At 40.2% G+C, this 22,715-nt stretch overlaps 1 protein-coding gene across 4 annotated transcripts in view; it reads left to right on the forward strand.

The window, feature by feature from the left end:
• The window catches only part of LOC121009765 (hydrocephalus-inducing protein homolog), a 240,648-nt gene that overhangs the window by 48,848 nt on the left and 169,085 nt on the right, over positions 1 to 22,715 (forward strand). For all 4 annotated transcript variants that reach the window (XM_040443058.1, XM_040443059.1, XM_040443060.1 and 1 more), the window contains exons 9-10: positions 18,072 to 18,310; positions 21,161 to 21,434. In XM_040443058.1, the coding sequence (XP_040298992.1) occupies positions 18,072 to 18,310; positions 21,161 to 21,434 (513 nt within the window). The remainder of the gene's footprint in view (positions 1 to 18,071; positions 18,311 to 21,160; positions 21,435 to 22,715) is intronic.

A 22,715-nucleotide genomic window follows, 5' to 3' on the forward strand; every position in this document is an offset into this window, starting at 1 on the left:
AAGCCATTTATGAAAAGCCCACAGCTAACATCATCCTCAACGGGGAAGAACTGAGAGCTTTTTCCCTGAGATCAGGAACAAGACAGGGATGCCCACTCTCACCGCTGTTGTTTAACATAGTGCTGGAAGTTCTAGCATCAGCAATCAGACAACAAAAGGAAATCAAAGGCATCAAAATTGGCAAAGATGAAGTCAAGCTTTCGCTTTTTGCAGATGACATGATATTATACATGGAAAATCCGACAGACTCCACCAAAAGTCTGCTAGAACTGATACATGAATTCAGCAAAGTTGCAGGATACAAAATCAATGTACAGAAATCAGTTGCATTCTTATACACTAACAATGAAGCAACAGAAAGACAAATAAGGAAACTGATCCCATTCACAATTGCACCAAGAAGCATAAAATACCTAGGAATAAATCTAACCAAAGATGTAAAGGATCTGTATGCTGAAAACTATAGAAAGCTTATGAAGGTAATTGAAGAAGATTTAAAGAAATGGAAAGACATTCCCTGCTCATGGATTGGAAGAATAAATATTGTCAAAATGTCAATACTACCCAAAGCTATCTACACATTCAATGCAATCCCAATCAAAATTGCACCAGCATTCTTCTCGAAACTAGAACAAGCAATCCTAAAATTCATATGGAACCACAAAAGGCCCCGAATAGCCAAAGTAATTTTGAAGAAGAAGACCAAAGCAGGAGGCATCACAATCCCAGACTTTAGCCTCTACTACAAAGCTGTCATCATCAAGACAGCATGGTATTGGCACAAAAACAGACACATAGACCAATGGAATAGAATAGAAACCCCAGAACTAGACCCACAAACGTATGGCCAACTCATCTTTGACAAAGCAGGAAAGAACATCCAATGGAAAAAAGACAGTCTCTTTAACAAATGGTGCTGGGAGAACTGGACAGCAACATGCAGAAGGTTGAAACTAGACCACTTTCTCACACCATTCACAAAAATAAACTCAAAATGGATAAAGGACCTGAATGTGAGACAGGAAACCATCAAAACCTTAGAGGAGAAAGCAGGAAAAGACCTCTCTGACCTCAGCCGTAGCAATCTCTTACTCGACACATCCCCAAAGGCAAGGGAATTAAAAGCAAAAGTGAATTACTGGGACCTTATGAAGATAAAAAGCTTCTGCACAGCAAAGGAAACAACCAACAAAACTAAAAGGCAACCAACGGAATGGGAAAAGATATTTGCAAATGACATATCGGACAAAGGGCTAGTATCCAAAATCTATAAAGAGCTCACCAAACTCCACACCCGAAAAGCAAATAACCCAGTGAAGAAATGGGCAGAAAACATGAATAGACACTTCTCTAAAGAACACATCCAGGGGCGCCTGGGTGGCGCAGTCGGTTCAGCGTCCGACTTCAGCCAGGTCACGATCTCGCGGTCCGGGAGTTCGAGCCCCGCGTCGGGCTCTGGGCTGATGGCTCAGAGCCTGGAGCCTGTTTCCGATTCTGTGTCTTCCTCTCTCTCTGCCCCTCCCCCATTCATTCTCTCTCTGTCCCAAAAATAATAATTAAAATGTTGGAAAAAAAATTAAAAAAAAAAAAGAACACATCCGGATGGCCAACATGCACATGAAAAGATGTTCAGCGTCGCTCCTTATCAGGGAAATAAAAATCAAAACCACACTCAGGTATCACCTCAAGCCAGTCAGAGTGGCCAAAATGGGCAAATCAGGAGACTATAGATGCTGGAGAGGATGTGGAGAAACGGGAACCCTCTTGCACTGTTGGTGGGAATGCAAATTGGTGCAGCCGCTCTGGAAAGCAGTGTGGAGGTTCCTCAGAAAATTAAAAATAGACCTACCCTATGACCCAGCAATAGCACTGCTAGGAATTTATCCAAGGGATACAGGAGTACTGATGCATAGGGGCACTTGTACCCCAATGTTCATAGCAGCACTCTCAACAATAGCCAAATTATGGAAAGAGCCTAAATGTCCATCAACTGATGAATGGATAAAGAAATTGTGGTTTATATACACTATGGATAACTACGTGGCAATGAGAAAAAATGAAATATGGCCTTTTGTAGCCACGTGGATGGAACTGGAGAGTGTGATGCTAAGTGAAATAAGCCATACAGAGAAAGACAGATACCATATGGTTTCACTCTTATGTGGATCCTGAGAAACTTAACAGGAACCCATGGGGGAGGGGAAGGAAAAAAAAAAAAAGAGGTTAGAGTGGGAGAGAGCCAAAGCATAAGAGACTGTTGAGAACTGAGAGCAAACTGAGGGTTGATGGGGGGTGGGAAGGAGGGGAGGGTGGGTGATGGGTATTGAGGAGGGCACCTTTTGGGATGAGCACTGGGTGTTTTATGGAAACCAATTTGACAATAAATCCCATATAAATAAAAAATAAAATAAAATAAAATAAAATAAAATAAAATAAAATAAAATAACCAGGCATACAAGGAGATAAGACTACTGAATAGAAAACTACAATATACTTAATGCACTCCAGGAACTAAAAGGCAAAATTTAAAACTTTGGTAGAGATATGCAAAGTATAAAAGAGAACGAATAGAAATGAAGACCTAAAAAATACAATTGAAATTAGGGACTCAATAAATGGGTTTAATGGCCTATTAGATATTGATGAAGAGAGAATTGTGGAAGTGGAAGATAGGTCAGAAGAAACTACCCAAAATTCAATGCAGAGAGATAAAAGGATGAAAAATGTAGAAGAGTTGGTCAAACAAACAAATACACACAAGGAGTATAGTTATTGGAGTACCAGAAGGAGAGAAGAGAATGGAGCAGAAGAGATAATGGCCAGGACATAAAACCAGTTTTAAAAGCATTATAAACAGAAAGCAAGATAAATATAAAGAAAACCACATCTAAACACAATATAGTAAGATTATTTAAGACCAAAGAGTAGATATTAAAGGTAGCCAGAAACAAAAAGACAGTTTATCTTAAAAGGAATATTAGTAAACTGGCTGCTGACTTCTCAGGCATTGCTGAGAGCAGGATGCCAGTGTGAAAATAAGAGGACTACAAGAAAGTCTTAATACTGAAAGGTAGTGCTCCAATCCCCTTCTCCCTCAATCCCCAGAACATGGGCAGAAGATTGGAATATTCTCAGGGCAATTTCACCAGCCACAAGGAAAGGCAGAAATAAGCTGATAGTTGGGCTCTAAAATATCTGGGGCCCTTAGCTGACTGCTTCCCAAGCACATAACAGTTTTAGTGCTTCACTCTTAAATGTAAGTACTTAACTTTAAGCTGCACCAAGAAAGCCTGTAATGCAGAAGCAAGAAACTAGAAAACATAAAATTGAGAACTTGGAGGAAACAAAGGCAATACAGTGAGAAGAATCTCAGGAAAATAAAAGATGACTATGACTTTGCACCCATGAATAAGAACAGGATGTTAGTTTAAAAAAAAAAAAAAGAGCAACAAAAGCGTGCTCATAAAAGCTAAAAATACAATCACGTAAATTAAAATTTTGATAAAAGAATCGAAAATAAAATTGAGAAGCTATCAGAGAGTAGAACAACATGAGAAAAAGCTAGAAATGAGGGGAGAAAGATTAGAAAATTAGATAATGTGTTCAGCAGTTCAAAGATGCAAATAAGCAGTTCTAGAAAGAACAAATGAAAAAATGGAGGTCAGGAGATTATACAGGAAATAATTCAAAGAATATATCCAGAACTAACAGAGAGGGATTTATGGAAAAGAGTCATCAAATACGCTGCATAATTGATGAAAATAGGCCCATGTGAAGACACATCATTAAATTCCAGATGGAAAAAATTAGTGGTCAAAAAACAAATCAGGAATCAGAGTGGCATCAAACTTCTAGAGAGCAACACTGGGAGAGAAAAAAAAAAGACTTTGAAGGAAAATAAATCTTATTCTTGACTAATCAAGCACAGGGATAGAATGATGACATTTTAGAGATGCAAGATCTCAAAAAATTTACCCCCCATGAATCCTTTCTTGGGAAGGTACTGAAGAATGTTCCCCACCAAAGTGAGGGAAACGAGATCCAGGATACAGGGGCTCAGACACAGGAGAGAAGCTCAAGGAATGCACAGGATGCTGCATGGCCTTCTTAGGAAGCCAGCTGTGCTGCAGGCCCAGAGAGCCAGTCCAGAAGGAAATTGCAGAACAGATAGGTCAGGAGAGATTTGTCTCTAAGAAAATGGAACTGATAGAAAATCTGATGTTTCTGAATCTATTGAGAGGATATTTACTCCTTTGATTGAGAGTTTGGGGGCGAGTCCATGATAGATACATTTAAAAAACAAGCAAATACAAGGCAATAATTCCTTAGAAAATAAAAGTTGTACAAGAAAGAAATTGCAATTATAGTATGCTTTCATGGCTCAGCCGTGAATAGTATTTGCATTCCCATACTGGTATAGATTCTCACCAGAAAATAGGTTTTAACTATATTGAGAGGATGGAGAGAAGAAAGTAAAGGAGAGAAAGAAAGGGACGGGAAAGAGGGAGAGAAGAGAGCTGTCATTGTCTCCTATAGAGAGGAGTAAATTGATAATGCTCAAACTGAAAAATTAAGAAGTAGCAGTAGATAAGAAGAAGGCAAACATCAAAAGAAAAATGCAAATAGAATTGACAGTGGTTGCTTCCACTTAATGGACAACCATGGAACTAATGGGGAAGGGTGGGAGAGTGGGTTCAAGGGACTACTGCTTTTTATATGTTTTTTTTTTAGAACCATTTGACTTTGCAAATTATTTGTAGGTATACATTTCATAAAAATAGCACTTACAAATTTAAGTCATACTGCAGGTCAGTATTATAGTATGCTACCATTTGTGTAAGAAAAAGTAGTACATGTGCAAATATGCTTTTTTTAAAGTCATGAAGTATGTCTGGAAAGATATGCAGAAAACCAGTAACATTGGCTGCCTCTTGGGATGGCAGCTAGTGGCCATGAACAGACAGGAAAGAAAGAGACTCTTTTCCCTTATACTCATCTGAATTTTATACTGTGTACATGTATTATTTATTTACAAAGAAAAACTTCTTAGAAAGAAAGGAACTGGGAATGAAATGGAAGCAAGAGAGAAAACAAAGTTAAAATTAAATGGACTCTAAAGAGAGTGATCATATCCTTTTAGGATGAGTTCTTTACTCAGTAAGTATTAGTATGTGTCTTCTTGTTATTCAATTGACTTTATCCTTATAGAATACATGGAGGAAGAAAAAAATCACTCATAGTGCCACCATGCGTATAACCACTGTTAAACTTTTGATGTATATCTTCTGAAACGTTACTGTGTATGTGCGTTTGTGCACTCTTACCCCCTCCCATGTGATAATACTATTTAACTACCAGCTATTTTTATTCAACACTGTAGTGTAGTCGCTTTTGATGTGAATTATTAAGAAGTATCCATGTTCAGATCATTTTCAGTGACTGATTTTATTGCATCACTTGGCTCTACCACAGTTGATTTAATTAATCCCCTATTGGTAGTTTTCAGTTTTCACCACTGTAAACAATGCTCATGTCCTAATTGCTGATCGCATTCCTGTTTCCTTAGACTTCTAATAATGCATTTCCTGGGTCATATGGCATGAGCACAACTAAAAATCTTGATATAACATGAAATTATCTCCCAGAAAAGGTATACCAGTTTATGGCCCATCCCCAACAGAGTTGAAGAATGTCACCCTCTCCCAGACCCTTGCCAGAAGTTTATTTGTTCTTGCCAAATCTGACAGATGAAAAAAATGTTGTATCGTTAGTGTTTCTTTGGCTTTCAGGTAAGGCTGAATATTTTTCACGTATTTATGGACCAAAAAATACTTTTTGAACACCCTTCTCCTTCTTGGTACTGTGCTAACTGTATCTAGCAGCATAAAAGCATATAGAATGGTCTCTTTCTTCGAAGAGTTTACAATCTCAAAACACAGAAATGAATCCACAACCTATACAGTACTACAATGCACTGTGCTATGATATGTAACCACAGGGGAGGAAGTGATTAATTCCAATATAAAATTTAAAATGTTCATAGGTAAAACATTTGAGTAGAGACTTGAAGGATAAGGAGGAGGAAGTCAGGGAAATGGAGTGTACATTTCCAGAGTGTAGCCTAGTTAAATGCAACGTTGAGTACAGTACACTTGGGAAGGGTGAGTGAGCTGGTGTGGCCGAAGCCAAGGGTGCATGTTGGAAATTGACAGTGCCTAGGAAGTAAGCCTGGAGAAGTGCGTTGGGGCCCTTTCCTGAAGAATTTGGAATAGATTCTCCAGACCAAAGCCTCCTGTCTGATATACCAGTCTTGATTGCAGGCCGCCATGTTTCAAACAGAAAAAGTGACAAATATCCACCATGAGCCCTGGAAATTATACGTAACGTTTAGGAAGAAGTGTGTGTGTGTGTGTGTGTGTGTGTGTGTGTGTGTGTGTGCGCGTGCGCGTGCACACACGCGCGTGTATGAGAATTCCATAGCATTCTCAAAGGGATAAAGAATTCAACATCACTGGTCCAGACTTTGGAGAGCCCTCTGGTGTCTTCAGCAGGAGAGGAACAGGATCAGTCCTGTGAAAAAGAACCGTGTCAATAATAAGTATTGGGGAGGGCACACGCAGGAAGGAGAACTGGAAGTGAACTTTTGATAGCTAACATTAATAATATCCATCATTTACTGAGAATTTACTCTGTGGTAGACAAAGTGCTAGATGCTTGGCACCCCTTTTATTTCATCTTCAAGCAGCATATTTAAAAGATGAGGAGACTGAAACCCAGATTTTAATCCTGGATCACCTGGCTACCAATGGCAGCGTCCACAGCTGACCACCAGGTCATGTGACTTCAAAGCCCACTCTTTTAAACATTACCCTCTACTGCCTCTTTTGTAAAGCTCTGGCATCATTTCTTTTATACTTCCTCCCCTAATTTCCAGTTTATTGTCTTAACTAGCAAAGTGACTCACTTCAGGGAAGAGAATCAAATGACTCGAGAAACCATTTAGCAGTCAAAAAGGAGAAAGGCCTTGGTGACTGTTCATTGTTCTTGTTCCACAAAGAACTGATCGTCCACTGAGATAATAGTATTAATCCAAAGAAACCCCTAGCTCTGCACACTGGTTCCTGTTGTTATTTGTGTCTCCTCATTCCATAGAAGGAAATTCTTGCAGATTTCAACCGGCAAACAAATCATTGTGAAGAAAGTGCACAATTTTCTTCAAGCTTCATGGTCATTAGCACGGTGGAACAGGAGGTCTGCCTAAGTATATTCACTCTCATTTATTATTGAAATGACATGTGCAAACAATAGCATGCATTTCTGTCTTTCATGGCAAATATTAAATACACCATAAGGAAACTTACAAAAGCTCCAGCTGTATTACCTTGGGAGCTGAGCGCTGCCTAAGAAGTGCACTGGTGCCCTATTGTCAAATAAAAAGCAAATGTTATCTTTGGACATGTGAAACCTCAGGGCATGGCACTAATCACCAGAGGGCATGGGATTCTGAATTGCAAAAGATTACCATCTCTCCATCTCTCATGGTTGTATGCACTTGCTTGTGCTAACCTTCTGTATGCATTGTTCATGGGCTCTGGCTTTTTACCCCCCAATTCAGAGAAAAACAAACAGAGGCAGCTGTTGCTAACATTTTGCTGGAAGGCTTAGGAAAGCTCATTTTTATCATCTTTTGAAAAAATATGTGAAACCCCGTATTAGTTTTCTATTGCTGTGTAACAAATTACCACAAACTTGGTGGCTTAACACAGACAGATTTATTATCTCAAATTCTTTTTTTTTTCTTCAATATATGAAGTTTACTGTCAAATTGGTTTCCATACAACACCCAGTGCTCATCCCAAAAGGTGCCCTCCTCAATACCCATCACCCACCCTCCCCTCCCTCCCACCCCCCATCAACCCTCAGTTTGTTCTCAGTTTTTAAGAGTCTCTTATGCTTTGGCTCTCTTCCACTCTAGCCTCTTTTTTTTTCCCTTCCCCTCCCCCATGGGTTTCTGTTAAGTTTCTCAGGATCCACATAAGAGTGAAAACATATGGTATCTGTGTTTCTCTGTATGGCTTATTTCACTTAGCATCACACTCTCCAGTTCCATCCACGTTGCTACAAAGGGCCATATTTCATTCTTTCTCATTGCCACGTAGTACTCCATTGTGTATATAAACCACAATTTCTTTATCCATTCATCAGTTGATGGACATTTAGGCTTTTTCCATAATTTGGCTATTGTTGAGAGTGCTGCTATAAACATTGGGGTACAAGTGCCCCTGTGCATCAGTACTCCTGTATCCCTTGGGTAAATTCCTAGCAGTGCTATTGCTGGGTCATAGGGTAGGTCTATTTTTAATTTTTTGAGGAACCTTCACACTGTTTTCCAGAGTGGCTGCACCAATTTGCATTCCTACCAACAGTGCAAGAGGGTTCCCATTTCTCCACATCCTCGCCAGCATCTATACTCTCCTGATTTGTTCATTTTGGCCACTCTGACTGGCGTGAGGTGATATATGTTGTGGTTTTGATTTGTATTTCCCTGATGAGGAGCGACGTTGAGCATCTTTTCATGTGCCTGTTGGCCATCCGGATGTCTTCTTTAGGGAAGTGTCTACTCATGTTTTCTGCCCGTTTCTTCACTGGGTTATTTGTTTTTCGCGTGTGGAGTTTGGTGAGCTCTTTATAGATTTTGGATACTAGCCCTTTGTCCGATATGTCATTTGCAAATATCTTTTCCCATTCCGTTGGTTGCCTTTTAGTTTTGTTGATTGTTTCCTTTGCTGTGCAGAAGCTTTTTATCTTCATAAGGTCCCAATAGTTCATTTTTGCTTTTAATTCCCTTGCCTTTGAGGATGTGTCAAGTAAGAAATTGCTATGGCTGAGGTCAGAGGGGTCTTTTCCTGCTTTCTTCTCTAGGGTTTTGATGGTTTCCTGTCTCACATTCAGGTCCTTTATCCATTTTGAGTTCATTTTTGTGAATGGTGTGAGAAAGTGGTCTAGTTTCAATCTTCTGCATGCTGCTGTCCAGTTCTCCCAGCACCATTTGTTAAAGAGACTGTCTTTTTTCCATTGGATATTCTTTCCTGGTTTGTCAAAGATGAGTTGGCCATACGTTTGTGGGACTAGTTCTGGGGTTTCTATTCTATTCCATCGGTCTATGTGTCTGTTTTTGTGCCAATACCATGCTGTCTTGATGATGACAGCTTTGTAGTAGAGGCTAAAGTCTGGGATTGTGATGCCTCCTACTTTGGTCTTCTTGTTCAAAATTACCTTGGCTATTTGGGGCCTTTTGTGGTTCCATATGAATTTTAGGATTGCTTGTTCTAGTTTTGAGAAGAATGCTGGTGCAATTTTGATTGGGATTGCATTGAATGTGTAGATGGCTTTGGGTAGTATTGACATTTTGACAATATTTATTCTTCCAATCCATGAGCAGGGAATGTTTTTCCATTTCTTTATATCTTCTTCAATTTCCTTCCTAAGATTTTTATAGTTTTTAGCATACAGATCTTGTACATCTTTGGTTAGAATTATTCCTAGGTATTTTATGCTTCTTGGTGCAATTGTGAATGGGATCAGTTTCTTTATTTGTCTTTCTGTTGCTTCATTATTAGTGTATAAGAATGCAACTGACTTATGTACATTGATTTTGTATCCTGCAACTTTGCTAAATTCATGTATCAGTTCTAGCAGACTTCTGGTGGAGTCTATCGGATTTTCCATGTATAATATCATGTCATCTGCAAAAAGTGAAAGCTTAACTTCATCTTTGCCAATTTTGATGCCTTTGATTTCCTTTTGTTGTCTGATTGCTGATGCTACTACTTCCAACACTATGTTAAACAACAGCGGTGAGAGAGGACATCCCTGTTGTGTTCCTGATCTCAGGGAAAAAGCTCTCAGTTTTTCCCCATTGAGGATGATGTTAGCTGTGGGCTTTTCATAAATGGCTTTTATGATCTTTAAGTATGTTCCTTCTATCCCGACTTTCTCGAGGGATTTTATTAAGAAATGTTGCTGAATTTTGTCAAAGGCCTTTTCTGCATCGATTGACAGGATCATACAGTTCTTATCTTTTCTTTTATTAATGTGATGTATCACATTGATTTGCGAATGTTGAACCATTCCTGCATTCCAGGAATGAATCCCACTTGATCATGGTGAATAATTCTTTTTATATGCTTTTGAATTTGATTTGCTAGTATATTATTGAGAATTTTTGCATCCATATTCATCAGGGATATTGGCCTGTAGTTCTCTTTTTTTACTGAGTCTCTGTCTGGTTTAGGAATCAAAGTAATACTGGCTTCATAGAATGAGTCTGGAAGTTTTCCTTCCCTTTCTATTTCTTGGAATAGCTTGAGAAGGATAGGTATTATCTCTGCTTTAAATGTCTGGTAGAATTCCCCTGGGAAGCCATCTGGTCCTGGACTCTTATTTGTTGGGATATTTTTGATGACCAATTCAATTTCTTCGCTGGTTATGGGTCTGTTCAAGCTTTCTATTTCCTCCTGATTGAGTTTTGGAAGTGTGTGGGTGTTTAGGAATTTATCCATTTCTTCCAGGTTGTCCAGTTTGTTGGCATATAATTTTTCAGAGTATTCCCTGATAATTGCTTGTATCTCTGAGGGATCGGTTGTAATCATTCCATTTTCATTCATGATTTTATCTATTTGGGTCATCTCCCTTTTCTTTTTGAGAATCCTGGCTAGAGGTTTATCAATTTTGTTTATTTTTTCAAAAAACCAACTCCTGGTTTCATTGATCTGCTGTACAGTTTTTTTAGATTCTATATTGCTTATTTCTGCTCTGCTCTTTATTATTTCTCTTCTTCTGCTGGATTTAGGCTGTCTTTGCTGTTCTGCTTCTATTTCCTTTAGGTGTTCTGTTAGAGTCTGTAATTGGGATTTTTCTTGTTTCTTGAGATAGGCCTGGATTGCAATGTATTTTCCTCTCAGGATTGCCTTTGCTGCCTTCCCAAAGCATTTAGATTGTCGTATTTTCATTTTCATTTGTTTCCATATATTTTTTAATTTCTTCTCTAATTGCCTAGTTGACCCATTCAGTCTTTAGTAGGGTGTTCTTTAACCTCCATGCTTTTGGAGGTTTTCCAGATTTTTTCCTGTGGTTGATTTCAAGCTTCATAGCATTGTGGTCTGAAAGTATGCATGGTATGATCTCAATTCTTGTATACTTATGAAGGGCTGTTTTGTGACCCAGTATGTGATCTATCTTGGAGAATGTTCCATGTGCACTCGAGAAGAATGTATATCTGTTGCTTTGGGATGCAGAGTTCTAAATATATCTGTCAAGTCCATCTGATCCAATGTATCATTCAGGGCCCTTGTTTCTTTATTGACTGTGTGTCTAGATGATCTATCCATTTCTGTAAGTGGAGTGTTAAAGTCCCCTGCAATTACCACATTCTTATCAATAAGGTTGCTTATGTTTGTGAGTAATTGTTTTATATATTTGTGGGCTCTTGTATTTGGCGCATAGACATGTATAATTATTAGCTCTTCCTGATGGATAGACCCTATGATTATTATATAATGCCCTTCTTCATCTCTTGTTACAGCCTTTAAAGTCTAGTTTGTCTGATATAAGTATGGCTACTCCAGCTTTCTTTTGACTTCCAGTAGCGTGATAAATAGTTCTCCATCCCCTCACTCTCAATCTGAAGGTGTCCTCAGGTCTAAAATGAATCTCTTGTAGACAGCAAATAGATGGGTCTTGTTTTTTTATCCATTCTGATACCCTATGTCTTTTGGTTGGTGCATTTAGTCCATTTACATTCAGTGTTATTATAGAAAGATATGGGTTTAGAGTCATTGTGATGTCCGTAGGTTTCATGCTTATAGCGATGTCTCTGGTACTTTGTCTCACAGGATTCCCCTTAGGATCTCTTGTAGGGCTGGTTTAGTGGTGACAAATTCCTTCAGTTTTTGTTTGTTTGGGAAGACCTTTATCTCTCCTTCTATTCTAAATGACAGACTTGCTGGATAAAGGATTCTCGGGCTGCACATTTTTTCCGTTCATCACATTGAAGATCTCCTGCCATTCCTTTCTGGCCTGCCAAGTTTCAGTAGAGAGATCGGTCACAAGTCTTATAGGTCTCCCTTTATATGTTAGAGCACGTTTATCTCTAGCTGCTTTCAGAATTTTCTCTTTATCCTTGTATTTTGCCAGTTTCACTATGATATGTCGTGCAGAAGATCGATTCAAATTACATCTGAAGGGAGTTCTCTGTGCCTCTTGGATTTCAATGCCTTTGTTCTTCCCCTGATCCGGAAAGTTCTCAGCTATTATTTCTTCAAGTACACCTTCACCTTTCCCTCTCTCTTCCTCCTCTGGAATACCAATTATGCGTATATTATTTCTCTTTAGTGCATCACTTATTTCTCTAATTTCCCCCTCATACTCCTTGATTTTTTTCTCTCTCTTTTTCTCAGCTTCTTCTTTTTCCATAATTTTATCTTCTAGTTCACCTATTCTTTCCTCTGCTTCTTCAATCCGAGGCTTAGTTGTCTCCAATTTATTTTGCAACCCATTGATAGCATTTTTTAGTTCCTCCTGGCTGTTCCTTAGTCCCTTGATCTCTGTAGCAAGAGATTCTCTGCTGTTCTTTATGCTGTTTTCAAGCCCAGCGATTAATTTTATGACTATTATTCTAAATTCACTTTGTGTTATATTGTTTAAATCATTTTTGGTCAGTTTGTTAGCTGTTGTTATTTCCTGGACGTTTTTCTGAGGGGAATTGTTCCGTTTCGTCATTTTGGATATTCCCTGGAGTGGTGCGGGACTGTGGGGCACTTCCCCTGTGCTGTCTTGAATAACTTGCGTTGGTGGGTGGGGCCGCAGTCAGACCCGATATCTGCCCCCAGCCCACCACTGGGGCCACAGTCAGATTGGTGTGTACCTTCTCTTCCCCTCTGCTAGGGGCAGGATTCACTGTGGGGTGGCGTGGCCCGTCTGGGCTACTTACACACTGCCAGGCTTGTGGTGCTGGGGATCTGGCTTAATAGCTGGGGTGGATCGGCAAGGTGCACAGGGGCAGGAGGGGCAGGCTCAGCTCGCTTTTACTTTGGAGTTCCGCTTTAGGAGGGGCCCTGCGGCACCAGGAGGGAGTCAGACCCCCCAGATGGATCCGCAGAAGCATAGCGTTGGGTGTTTGTGCAGTGCAAGCAAGTTCCCTGGCAGGAACTGGTTCCCTTTGGGATTTTGGCTGGGGGATGGGCAAGGGATATGGCGCTGGCGAGCGCCTTTGTTCCCCGCCAAGCTGAGGTCTGTCCTCCGGGGCTCAACAACTGTCCCTCCCATTGTCCTCCAGCCCTCCAGTTCTCCGAGTAGAGCTGTTAGCTTATAACCTTCCAGATGTCAAGTCCCACTTGCTGTCGGAACATACTCCCTCAGGCCCCTCCTCTTTTACAAGCCAGACTCGGGGGCTCTGCTTGGCCGGCGGGCCGCCCCTCCTCCCCGGCTCCCTCCCACCAGTCGGTGAGCGCGCACAGCCTCTCCACCCTTCCTACCCTCTTCTGTGGGCCTCTCGTCTGGGCTTGGCTCTGGAGACTCCATTCTGCTAGTCTTCTGGTGGTTTTCTGGGTTATTTAGGCAGATGTAGGTGGAATCTAAGTGATCAGCAGGACGCACGGTGAGCCCACTGTCCTCCTATGCCGCCATCTTCCCAGGATCCCCTATTATCTCAGTTTCGATAGGTCAGAAGTCTGGCAGTGAGTTGGCTGGATCCTCTCGTTAGGCTCTCAAAACACTGAAGTCAAGGCAGTGGTAGAACTGCATTCTCTTCAGGAGGCTTGACTAGGGAAAGATTCACTTCTAGGCCCCCTCAGGTTGTCGGCAGAATTTATTTCGTTGCAGTGAGAGACTGAGGCCCCCCCTTTTTTCTTGCTAGCTGCCAGCTAGGGTCTGCACTCAGCTGCTGTTGAAACACCCACAGCCCCCTGCCATGTGGTCCCTTCCATAGCCCCTCTCACACTTGAAGTCTTTTGACTAGGAAGAGCCCAATCACTTCTAAAATCTCATCGGATCCACTAACGATAATCTCCCCACCTTAAAGTCAATGGATGTAGGATCTTGACTTTATCTGCAAAATCCCTTCACAGCAGCACATAGATTAGTGTTTGATTAAATAACTGGGAAGGATAACTATACATCAGGAGATAAACATCTTGGGGCCACTTGCAATTCAGCCTGCCACAAACCCTTACAAGCTCCTTCTCTTCTGGCAAGAGTATTGTATGTTATATGCTTTCTTAGCATCCATCTTTGTTTTCTCAGTTCTATAATCCATATATTTAGCAAATACTATGGAGCCCATAATTATGCGTCATGTGGAGCATTTCATATTTTGGTAAAATGATGATAGTAGCTAGGACTTTCTATTTGTCAGACACTATTCTGAGTTTTACCCACATTACCTCATTTAAATATTACCACGGTCCTATGCAGAAGGTGCAGTTGGTGTCCCCGGCTACAGATGAGAAAACTGAGGCCAGGCATGGTTAAGTGACACGCCCAAGACCCAACAGTCAGAACCCAGTGGAGCTGGGACTTAAACCCACATCACTTTTCCTTCAGAGCCCTCCCTCCTAACCTATTTCCATCAGTTGTTGTCTTACTATATTGTAGTTTTGAAAGATTATGGAATGTTCTCCATAGCTATTCTGATTATCATTCATCCACTCCTTTTCTGTCAAATTTGTCACCTAATAACAGAAAATGTCACATATGCCAAGTTCTTCCTAGTAGCAAAGGACATCCCCCAAAAGTCAAATAGCAAAGAGACACAGGGGTGTTAGAGCAACTAGTTTAAAGGTTGACTTTGGGTGAGGACAGTCCAGTACCTTAGCAGTTGGTGTTTTAGTGTTCCTTGTTTGTGGATTCTATGATATACTTTGCTGCCTGGTTTTATGCCAAACATTGATTAATAACCTTCATCAAAAAGAAAACTCACCAATTCAGCCCTGGAGAGCAACTTTGTGTCTTCTTTCCAGAGCTGCCAACCTGTGTCAGCAGGAATCAGAATAGAAATGGTACCCATCCATTGAAAACTAATGTCCCCTGACCTGAAATAGCACTTATACTGGTGACACCCTATCTTCATTGTGAACAGAGGACTGACCTATGCTACTGGCTAGGGGAGGAGAATAAATGGTTATAAGGGGAAAGATGACATTGACAGAACCCTCTTCTGAAAGACATTTGCTTTTTTTTTAAATATGAAATTTATTGTCAAATTGGTTTCCATACAACACTCAGTGCTCATTCCAGAAGGTGCCCTCCTCAATACCCATCACCCACCCTCCTCTCCCTCCCACCCCCCATCAACCCTCAGTTTGTTCTCAGTTTTGTTTTTTTTTTAATTTTTTTTCAACGTTTTTAAATTTATTTTTGGGACAGAGAGAGACAGAGCATGAACGGGGGAGGGGCAGAGAGAGAGGGAGACACAGAATCGGAAACAGGCTCCAGGCTCTGAGCCATCAGCCCAGAGCCCGACGCGGGGCTCGAACTCACGGACCGCGAGATCGTGACCTGGCTGAAGTCGGACGCTTAACCGACTGCACCACCCAGGCGCCCCTGTTCTCAGTTTTTAAGAATCTCTTATGCTTTGGCTCTCTCCCTCTCTAATCTTTTTTTTTTTTTTAAAGAAGGAGAAAAAATGGCACCAATTTATGTTTTAATTGTAAGCTGGGTCTCATAAATGAGTAAAACTATGTAGAGGGCTCCAAGGCCACTAATTGGGGAACAAGGGCCAACAGCCTAGATCATCTGGCCTAGAACTTCCTTATTTTCTCTTCTTGCTGCCCTTCTATTTGTCCTAACAACAGGTAGATAGGAACTCCAGGTCTGCAATCCCCATAAGAGTTGAAATGCCAAGTTATGTGCCCACTTCTGTGTTCTGATGGTGTAAATTCTTCGCCTTCCAAAATCTGGGATCCAGGAAAGTTGGGGGAAGACTTAAGGATCTGGTAGTAGACTTAACTATCAGGGAGGCTTTAACAGCAAGTAGCTAGCAGTTCACCACAACCGTTCCCTTTTACTCTTAGATTCAGAGCCAGATGACATTTCTCAGCCTTTTTTGAAGCTAAGGTGGCTGCCTGAGTTGTGTACAGGGGAAGTAGCAGAAGTGATGTGTGACACTTCCAGGGTTGGTACATAAAATCTCAGCATGTGACTCTCCATCCTCTTTCTTCTCTTCTTGGTCAGCTGGATGTCATTATCTAGGGTGACTGAGATCCTTCAAGTTAAGCATGTTATAATAAAAGGTTTTCAATATCCTCTGCTCTGAAGAAGCATCTTGTTCTTTAGGTGTCTGTCCCTGAAGTGCCTTTACCCCAGCCTCTTCTGACCCACATTTTTGTTGTTTACATGGGAAAGCAAGAACAAAATAGGTGTGTTTAAAAGTGACTTGCACACAGCTGAAGAAAGAATTAGTGAACTGGAAGATAGCTCAGAACAAATACAAAATGAAACACAAAGAGCAAAAGAATGGAAAATGCAGATGGGAGTCTGCAGAGACAGGACATATCAGAAAAGTCACATAAATTCAAGGAAAAGGGAAAGAAAATGAGGCAGAAACAATATTTAAACAGATAATAGCTGAGAAGTTTTCAGAAATAAGAGATACCAAACCACAGATTCTAGAAAAGTAGAAAATTCCAAGAAGGATATGCAAATAAACTAACTACATACCATATGGAGAACCTGCCCTACACACAATTAAACATAAAGAGAAAATCTTAAAAGCAGCCTGAAAACACAGATAAATTACCATCAGGGAAGCACAATTTATATTTTTAGATTAAATAAGCATTAGTCATTTTTTTATGACTTGACACCTTAACCAAAATCTTAACTTTGGAGCCTGATTGTACTATATGAGATTTTCTTAAAAGGTGGGATGCAGGATTTGAAGGGCTGTTAAGTAAAGAGGGAGCTTCAATTTATTCTATTTATCTCCAAGGGAGTGGACCAAATACCAATGTTGTGGAAGGTACAAAAAAAGTATATCTCCACTTTACATAAGGAAGAGATATGTAACAATTTGAGGTATTAAAATCTGGGGTAAGTTACCTTAGATGAGAATTGAGTTTTCTAATATCAAAGGCAGATACATTAATTCATTTGTCATATATTTATTAAGCATCTACTATGTTGCAACTATAGTTGCAGGTGCTGGGGGATATATCAGTGAACACAAACAAGAACAAAAAACATAAACATCCCTTCTATGGAGAGCATATATCCTAGTGCAAGGAGACAAACAAGCATGACAAATAAGTTAATTGTGCACTAAGTTAGAAGATGATAAGTACTAAGGGAAAAAAACAGAACAGGGTAAAGGGGATCAGGAGTACTGAGGGAAGGTTTGAAATTAAAAATGTGATGTGCAGGGTAGGCTTTGTTGAGAGGTATCGTTTGGCCAAAGAAAGACTTTAGGGAGTAAAGAATGAGCTATGAGGGTCTACATGGTTAAAGGAAACAGATTAGTGGGCATCACTTCCAACTCTAGAATTTAGCCCTGTCATATATTTCAAAATAAGTTTGGAATTTTAGCAAACGAAATTCCACTGATTATTATGAAATAATATAAATCAAGATGACTTCCTACATTGTGTTTATTAATGAAAGCTGTTTATCCTCACTATAACATCATAGACACTTTGCGCTTGAAAAACATTTGCTTTAAAAATTACAAGTTCCAGGAAGGATGTTATACCTTCTGCTGGTATCTCAGAATTTGGAGATTAGAGCAGATAATTAGCATAAGCTTGTTAGAGAACTGGACTGTCATCTTGAGAAAGAGATGTAAAGAATCTTCACAGAGCATTCAAGAGTAGAATTGTAGGTTTGCTCTTCAAAATCACATTGCGTTTTGAAAAAAAGAAAAGCCAACAAACACCCAGCTGCTTTGATTCAAAAAAATAATGTTTGTCTCTGATGTTCAGTTCTGCAGTGCCAGTCATTTGAACTATAGAGGGCTTTGACATGTGCAGAATGAAAAGCCAAGAATATCTTCACTGTTAACTTGTACTCTTGTGTTGCAGGCACACAAAAAATCCCTTTGGACAATTGAACCCAATGAAGGCATGGTTCCCCCGGAAACTGATTTTCAGCTGACGCTGACAGCCAACCTGAATGACATACTGACATTCAAAGACACAGTTATTTTGAGCATAGAAAATAGCAACACCTACCGGATTCCTGTCCAGGCTTCAGGAGTTGGTTCCACCATTGTTTCAGATAAGCCCTTTGCTCCAGAGCTCAATTTGGGAGCACATTTCAGGTAGGGAAATACCTTGGACTGATTCTTCCAGATACTACGTCTGTTTCATAAACTGAGCATCACCTCTACTTTGAAAAATTACTTTCAGTAAATAGAACTAATGTCTTCAGCGCCCCTCCCTTTTCCCGTCTTCACTTTACCCCCTCCAAATGGGTACATCAGCCACAAGAAGACCTTTCCTAGGCACAGTGTAGTTGCATTTTCCCAGCTGTGTCCCTCTGCTCCAGAGAAGACATTTATAGAAGTGCATTTTTCTTTCAAACATACAATGGCTTCTTTGTGACAAATTTAGTATCTCGATCATGATTCCTCCTCTTTAATTCCATCTGACACATTGCTAATTCCTCTCCATGACTGTGGAAAATACAGATATAACTTGGTGGTGACCTAAGTACAGTATAAGTAGGAAGGTTGAAAATTTATTGCAAATGTATATTATCTGGTATTGCAGAGCCAGTCATTTTGTTTTGTTTTGTTTTATGTCCTCTGCTCATCTCCCCACCAAAGCACCAACAACTGAGATGCTTGCAATTGGCTCCTCCTGAAAAGCTAGAGAATCTCAATATTTAAATAAAAGGTGGTACAGTATAGATGTCTCTGAGCAGAACAGCCTAAATGTGTGTCTCTGAAAGTGTATGAGGTTTGAATGCTAACAGTGGAGGAGACATTTGGGGGGTTATTCATGGCTCCTCATCGGAGTCACATGGCTGCCACTCGTTGATTCTTGGGGCCAGTTGAATCTGGCCTGTCTGTTGCAGTACTGTGAGCCGGTCTTAGAGGGGTGCTCCTGCCTTGTGGTGTAACAGGTCATGAAACCAAGATGGACACTGTGCTTCGAGAGGATGTACCTGACAAAAACCAGTTGGGAGCCCTCCCCGAAAGCCCATCCACACCTCCTTTCCTCTGCTCCATCTACAACACATGACACTTGATTGAAAATACATTAACCAGGAGGAATTAAGTAACAGGCAAGTCAGATAGTTGAATTGCACATGTTTTCAGACAAACATCCAATTACAGTTTGGGTGTCAACTGGATATAAAAATACTCCTCTCCACCCATCTGTTGGCCATAAGCTGGGGCATTTTTTCATTGCATACCATGCTTCTATTTCCAAATTTCTTTGTTAAGTGCACTCAAATATAATTATAGAAAACAATGTACTGCAAGCCAGATTTAATTACATGTTCTCCTTAGTCTACAAATAGTGTCAAATAGCCCCAAAGGATATTCTGACACTCGCCTAGAAATGGAGGGTTAGCTAATAGTTTCCTGTGAATGTAGAAGCAAACTGCAGCTTTTAGCTGCCAAGTTTTCCTCTGGCTAAGCTCTATAGTTATTCTTTTTGCCATAAAATCATGATGCCAGCAATCTCCAGAAGAATGATCAAAAGCAGGGGTGGGCAAACTGCAGCCCACTGCCTTTTTCTATAAATAAAGTTTTATAGGAATACAGCCATGCCCATTCCTATACATACATTCTCTATGGCTTCTTCCACACTACAGTGGAGAGTTGAGTTGTTGTGACAGACCATGTGGCCCAAGAAGTCTTACGTATTTATTATTCATCCCTTTATAGAAAAAGTTTGCCAAACTTCTGATCATAAGGGTCTAAAGAAATATCCATATGCCACCTTTTCTGACTACATATTTTTGGGCAACTCCCTTAAATTTTCAGAGCTTCCATTTCTTTATCTATAAAATGAGAGCAAACATACTTATTATTACCGTATTGCTGTGACAATTGAAATATGTACTGTGTACAAGTGACAGATACACTGCCTACAGTTTATATTATTTATATTATATATCATATATTATTTACACATATAATTTATATGTTTATATTATTTATTATTATATTTATTATTTCCCCAAAGCCTGGACTTAGCCACGAAGTCAAACTACTCCAATAAGCATACTCTGTAAATACCTATTTAGATAGAAATGGCTACACCTGACAATCGGCAAATATTCCTTATTATTTATTTATTATTTATGCTTCAACTTACTTATTAGCATATGATGGTATTTCTAATGAGGAACAGAGGGGATGAAATCTCAAAGCCTAATAAGATTTTAAAAATAAAAAACAGTGCCAAGGTGAGTCTTCTCCCTGAAAAAAAAAAATTAAATAAACTTATAAATCAGTTTTGTTTTAATTCCAAACAAAATCATGTTTGTACCAAGTCCAAGATCTCAGAAATCCCAGTGTCTTGCAAAGAGCCAATCAAGAGGTTCTTAATAAATGTTCATGGAATAGATGAATGAATGAACAAATGACTTAATGAATGAAATAGCATTTTTAAAGCACTCCTCTGAGAAAAATGACCAATCCAGGTGATGTTCTGGTCCATGGTACAGTCCCCTTGAGCTTTGGTCAGGCTTGGAGGTTATGCTTGGCTTCTCTTCCAAGTTCCCTTCAAGTTGAGCTCATCGAGAGATTTCACTCAGTCAGTAGAAATATACTCAATACAATTTGAAATATATTTCTCCTCCAGTAGGTATTTTACTTTCCTTTCACTCCTTAGAACCATTTATCATAAATTAGAGTGATTTTTCCATATACTGTGTCTGTGTTTATGTACCACTTCCCTGGTGGTGGAAACTCAGGGACCAAACCCAGGTACTGGACTCCAGTCTGTGGACTCCATAAGTAGATACTACCTCGTTCCCTTACTGTGGTAGCTCCTCATAGCATCATGATGTAGCATTCCTAAATTTTTAAAAATAAAGTGTATTTCATTACTTACCTTTTAAATACTTTTCAGAGGAGAAAAATCCCAAGGGTGTGGAGCTGAACAGGACACCCCAAGTTGAGCCCTCTCAATTCCTGCCTCCTCTTTTGCAGCCTGGACACCTGTTATTACCGCTTCAAGTTGACCAACAAGGGACGTCGGGTCCAACAGTTGTTCTGGATGAACGAAGATTTCCATCCACAGAACAAGCTGAGCAAGAAGGGCCTGGCTAAGAAGGGACTTGCTAAGAGCCAGCCCCGACCCCAGCACTTCCAGGAGCCCGGGGCCCCACACAACCCCGTGTTTCAGATCCACCCAGTCAGAATGGAGCTGTACCCAGACCAGACGATCGATGTGATACTTGAAGGCTATTCTGCTACTCCCAGGGTAAGAGGACAGCACCCTTAGAAGCCGTTTTTCTCCTAAATAAATCTTTGCTGTATTTCTAAGGAGAGTCCCTTAACATTTATCTGAAGAAAGGATGCAGTTTTCTCAAGGTTTTCACACAGCACTGAGTTACCATGGCAGCACCTATTGCTTCCAAGATTCGGCTCTGCTCAGTTTTTTGTTTGTTTCTACAGCTACCATGATCCCAACCCTAAAATACCATTTAAAGTAGGTTCTCATCCCCAGGGTCAGAGGGACATCCAGCATTCACCCAAAGCTAAACCTCCTCTTAACACATAGCAATATTAATTTCCTATTTATTCAAAAAGGATGTTTTTAGAGACACTCAGCTGCCTCTGCTCTCCAGGTATTGGGACATCCTTGGCCCCTTTCCTCTCAACCTAACACAACAGCTTCCTATTTATAACCATCATCTTGTTATGTATCAACTAAAAAGCTGAGTTACCTTCAGCAACTTGGATGTCCTGCTCATATTTATATTATCAACATTCTGCTTTAAACATTTAAGCAGCTCCAAAACGTGTGCCTATTTACTCCTATTCCCTCATGGAAATTGGAAACCATCAAAAGCACAAAAGAAACTTCCCAAATCACTTACGAGCCTCTTCTACCTCACTAGTGCAGACTTTATGGATGAGAAATGATCATCCTTGAGCTCCTGCTGGGGTCACTGAATTAGGAGGTAGTACTGGATTTTTCCTCATGAGATAGGAAACAATGGAAATTTGTCTCCCAGTAGACAAGATGGGAAAGCTCGCCCACAGCTTAGGTCCTCTAGGGTGGCAGGTTCACTTGACTTCATTTGCATTGATTCTTCACAGCACATGTTCAGGTAAAACCCATCCTCGGTGCAAAAACAAAAAGGTCATTTCCCATCATGGGAGTGCATCATATGCTCTTTCTTTCTGTCATTCGGGGATTCAACCAACTTTTACTGAGGGTATACACAGGACAAATACTGTGCTAGGCAGTAAGGATGCAAAGATGGATAGAATGCAGCCCCTCAACTCAAGACACTGACAGGCTGTCCCAGGAACACATCTACAATGTTGTTACCAGGAGCTGATCATATTTTTAAAGGCATTAAATCTGAGAAGTGGGATTCTAAGTTCAGTTTAAGATTTGCTAAATGCTTCCCTGAATGTTCTTCTATGTGGTAGTACATAACTGAGAAGAGACTTGAATTCATTAACACCCAAAACCTGAATACTCATCAGTGTAAGCTATTCTTGTATAATGTCACTCTAGGTCCTTTCTACT

Source organism: Herpailurus yagouaroundi, unplaced genomic scaffold, assembly GCF_014898765.1.
Source record: "Herpailurus yagouaroundi ecotype Mexico unplaced genomic scaffold, PumYag 190, whole genome shotgun sequence".
Taxonomy (NCBI): domain Eukaryota; kingdom Metazoa; phylum Chordata; class Mammalia; order Carnivora; family Felidae; genus Herpailurus; species Herpailurus yagouaroundi.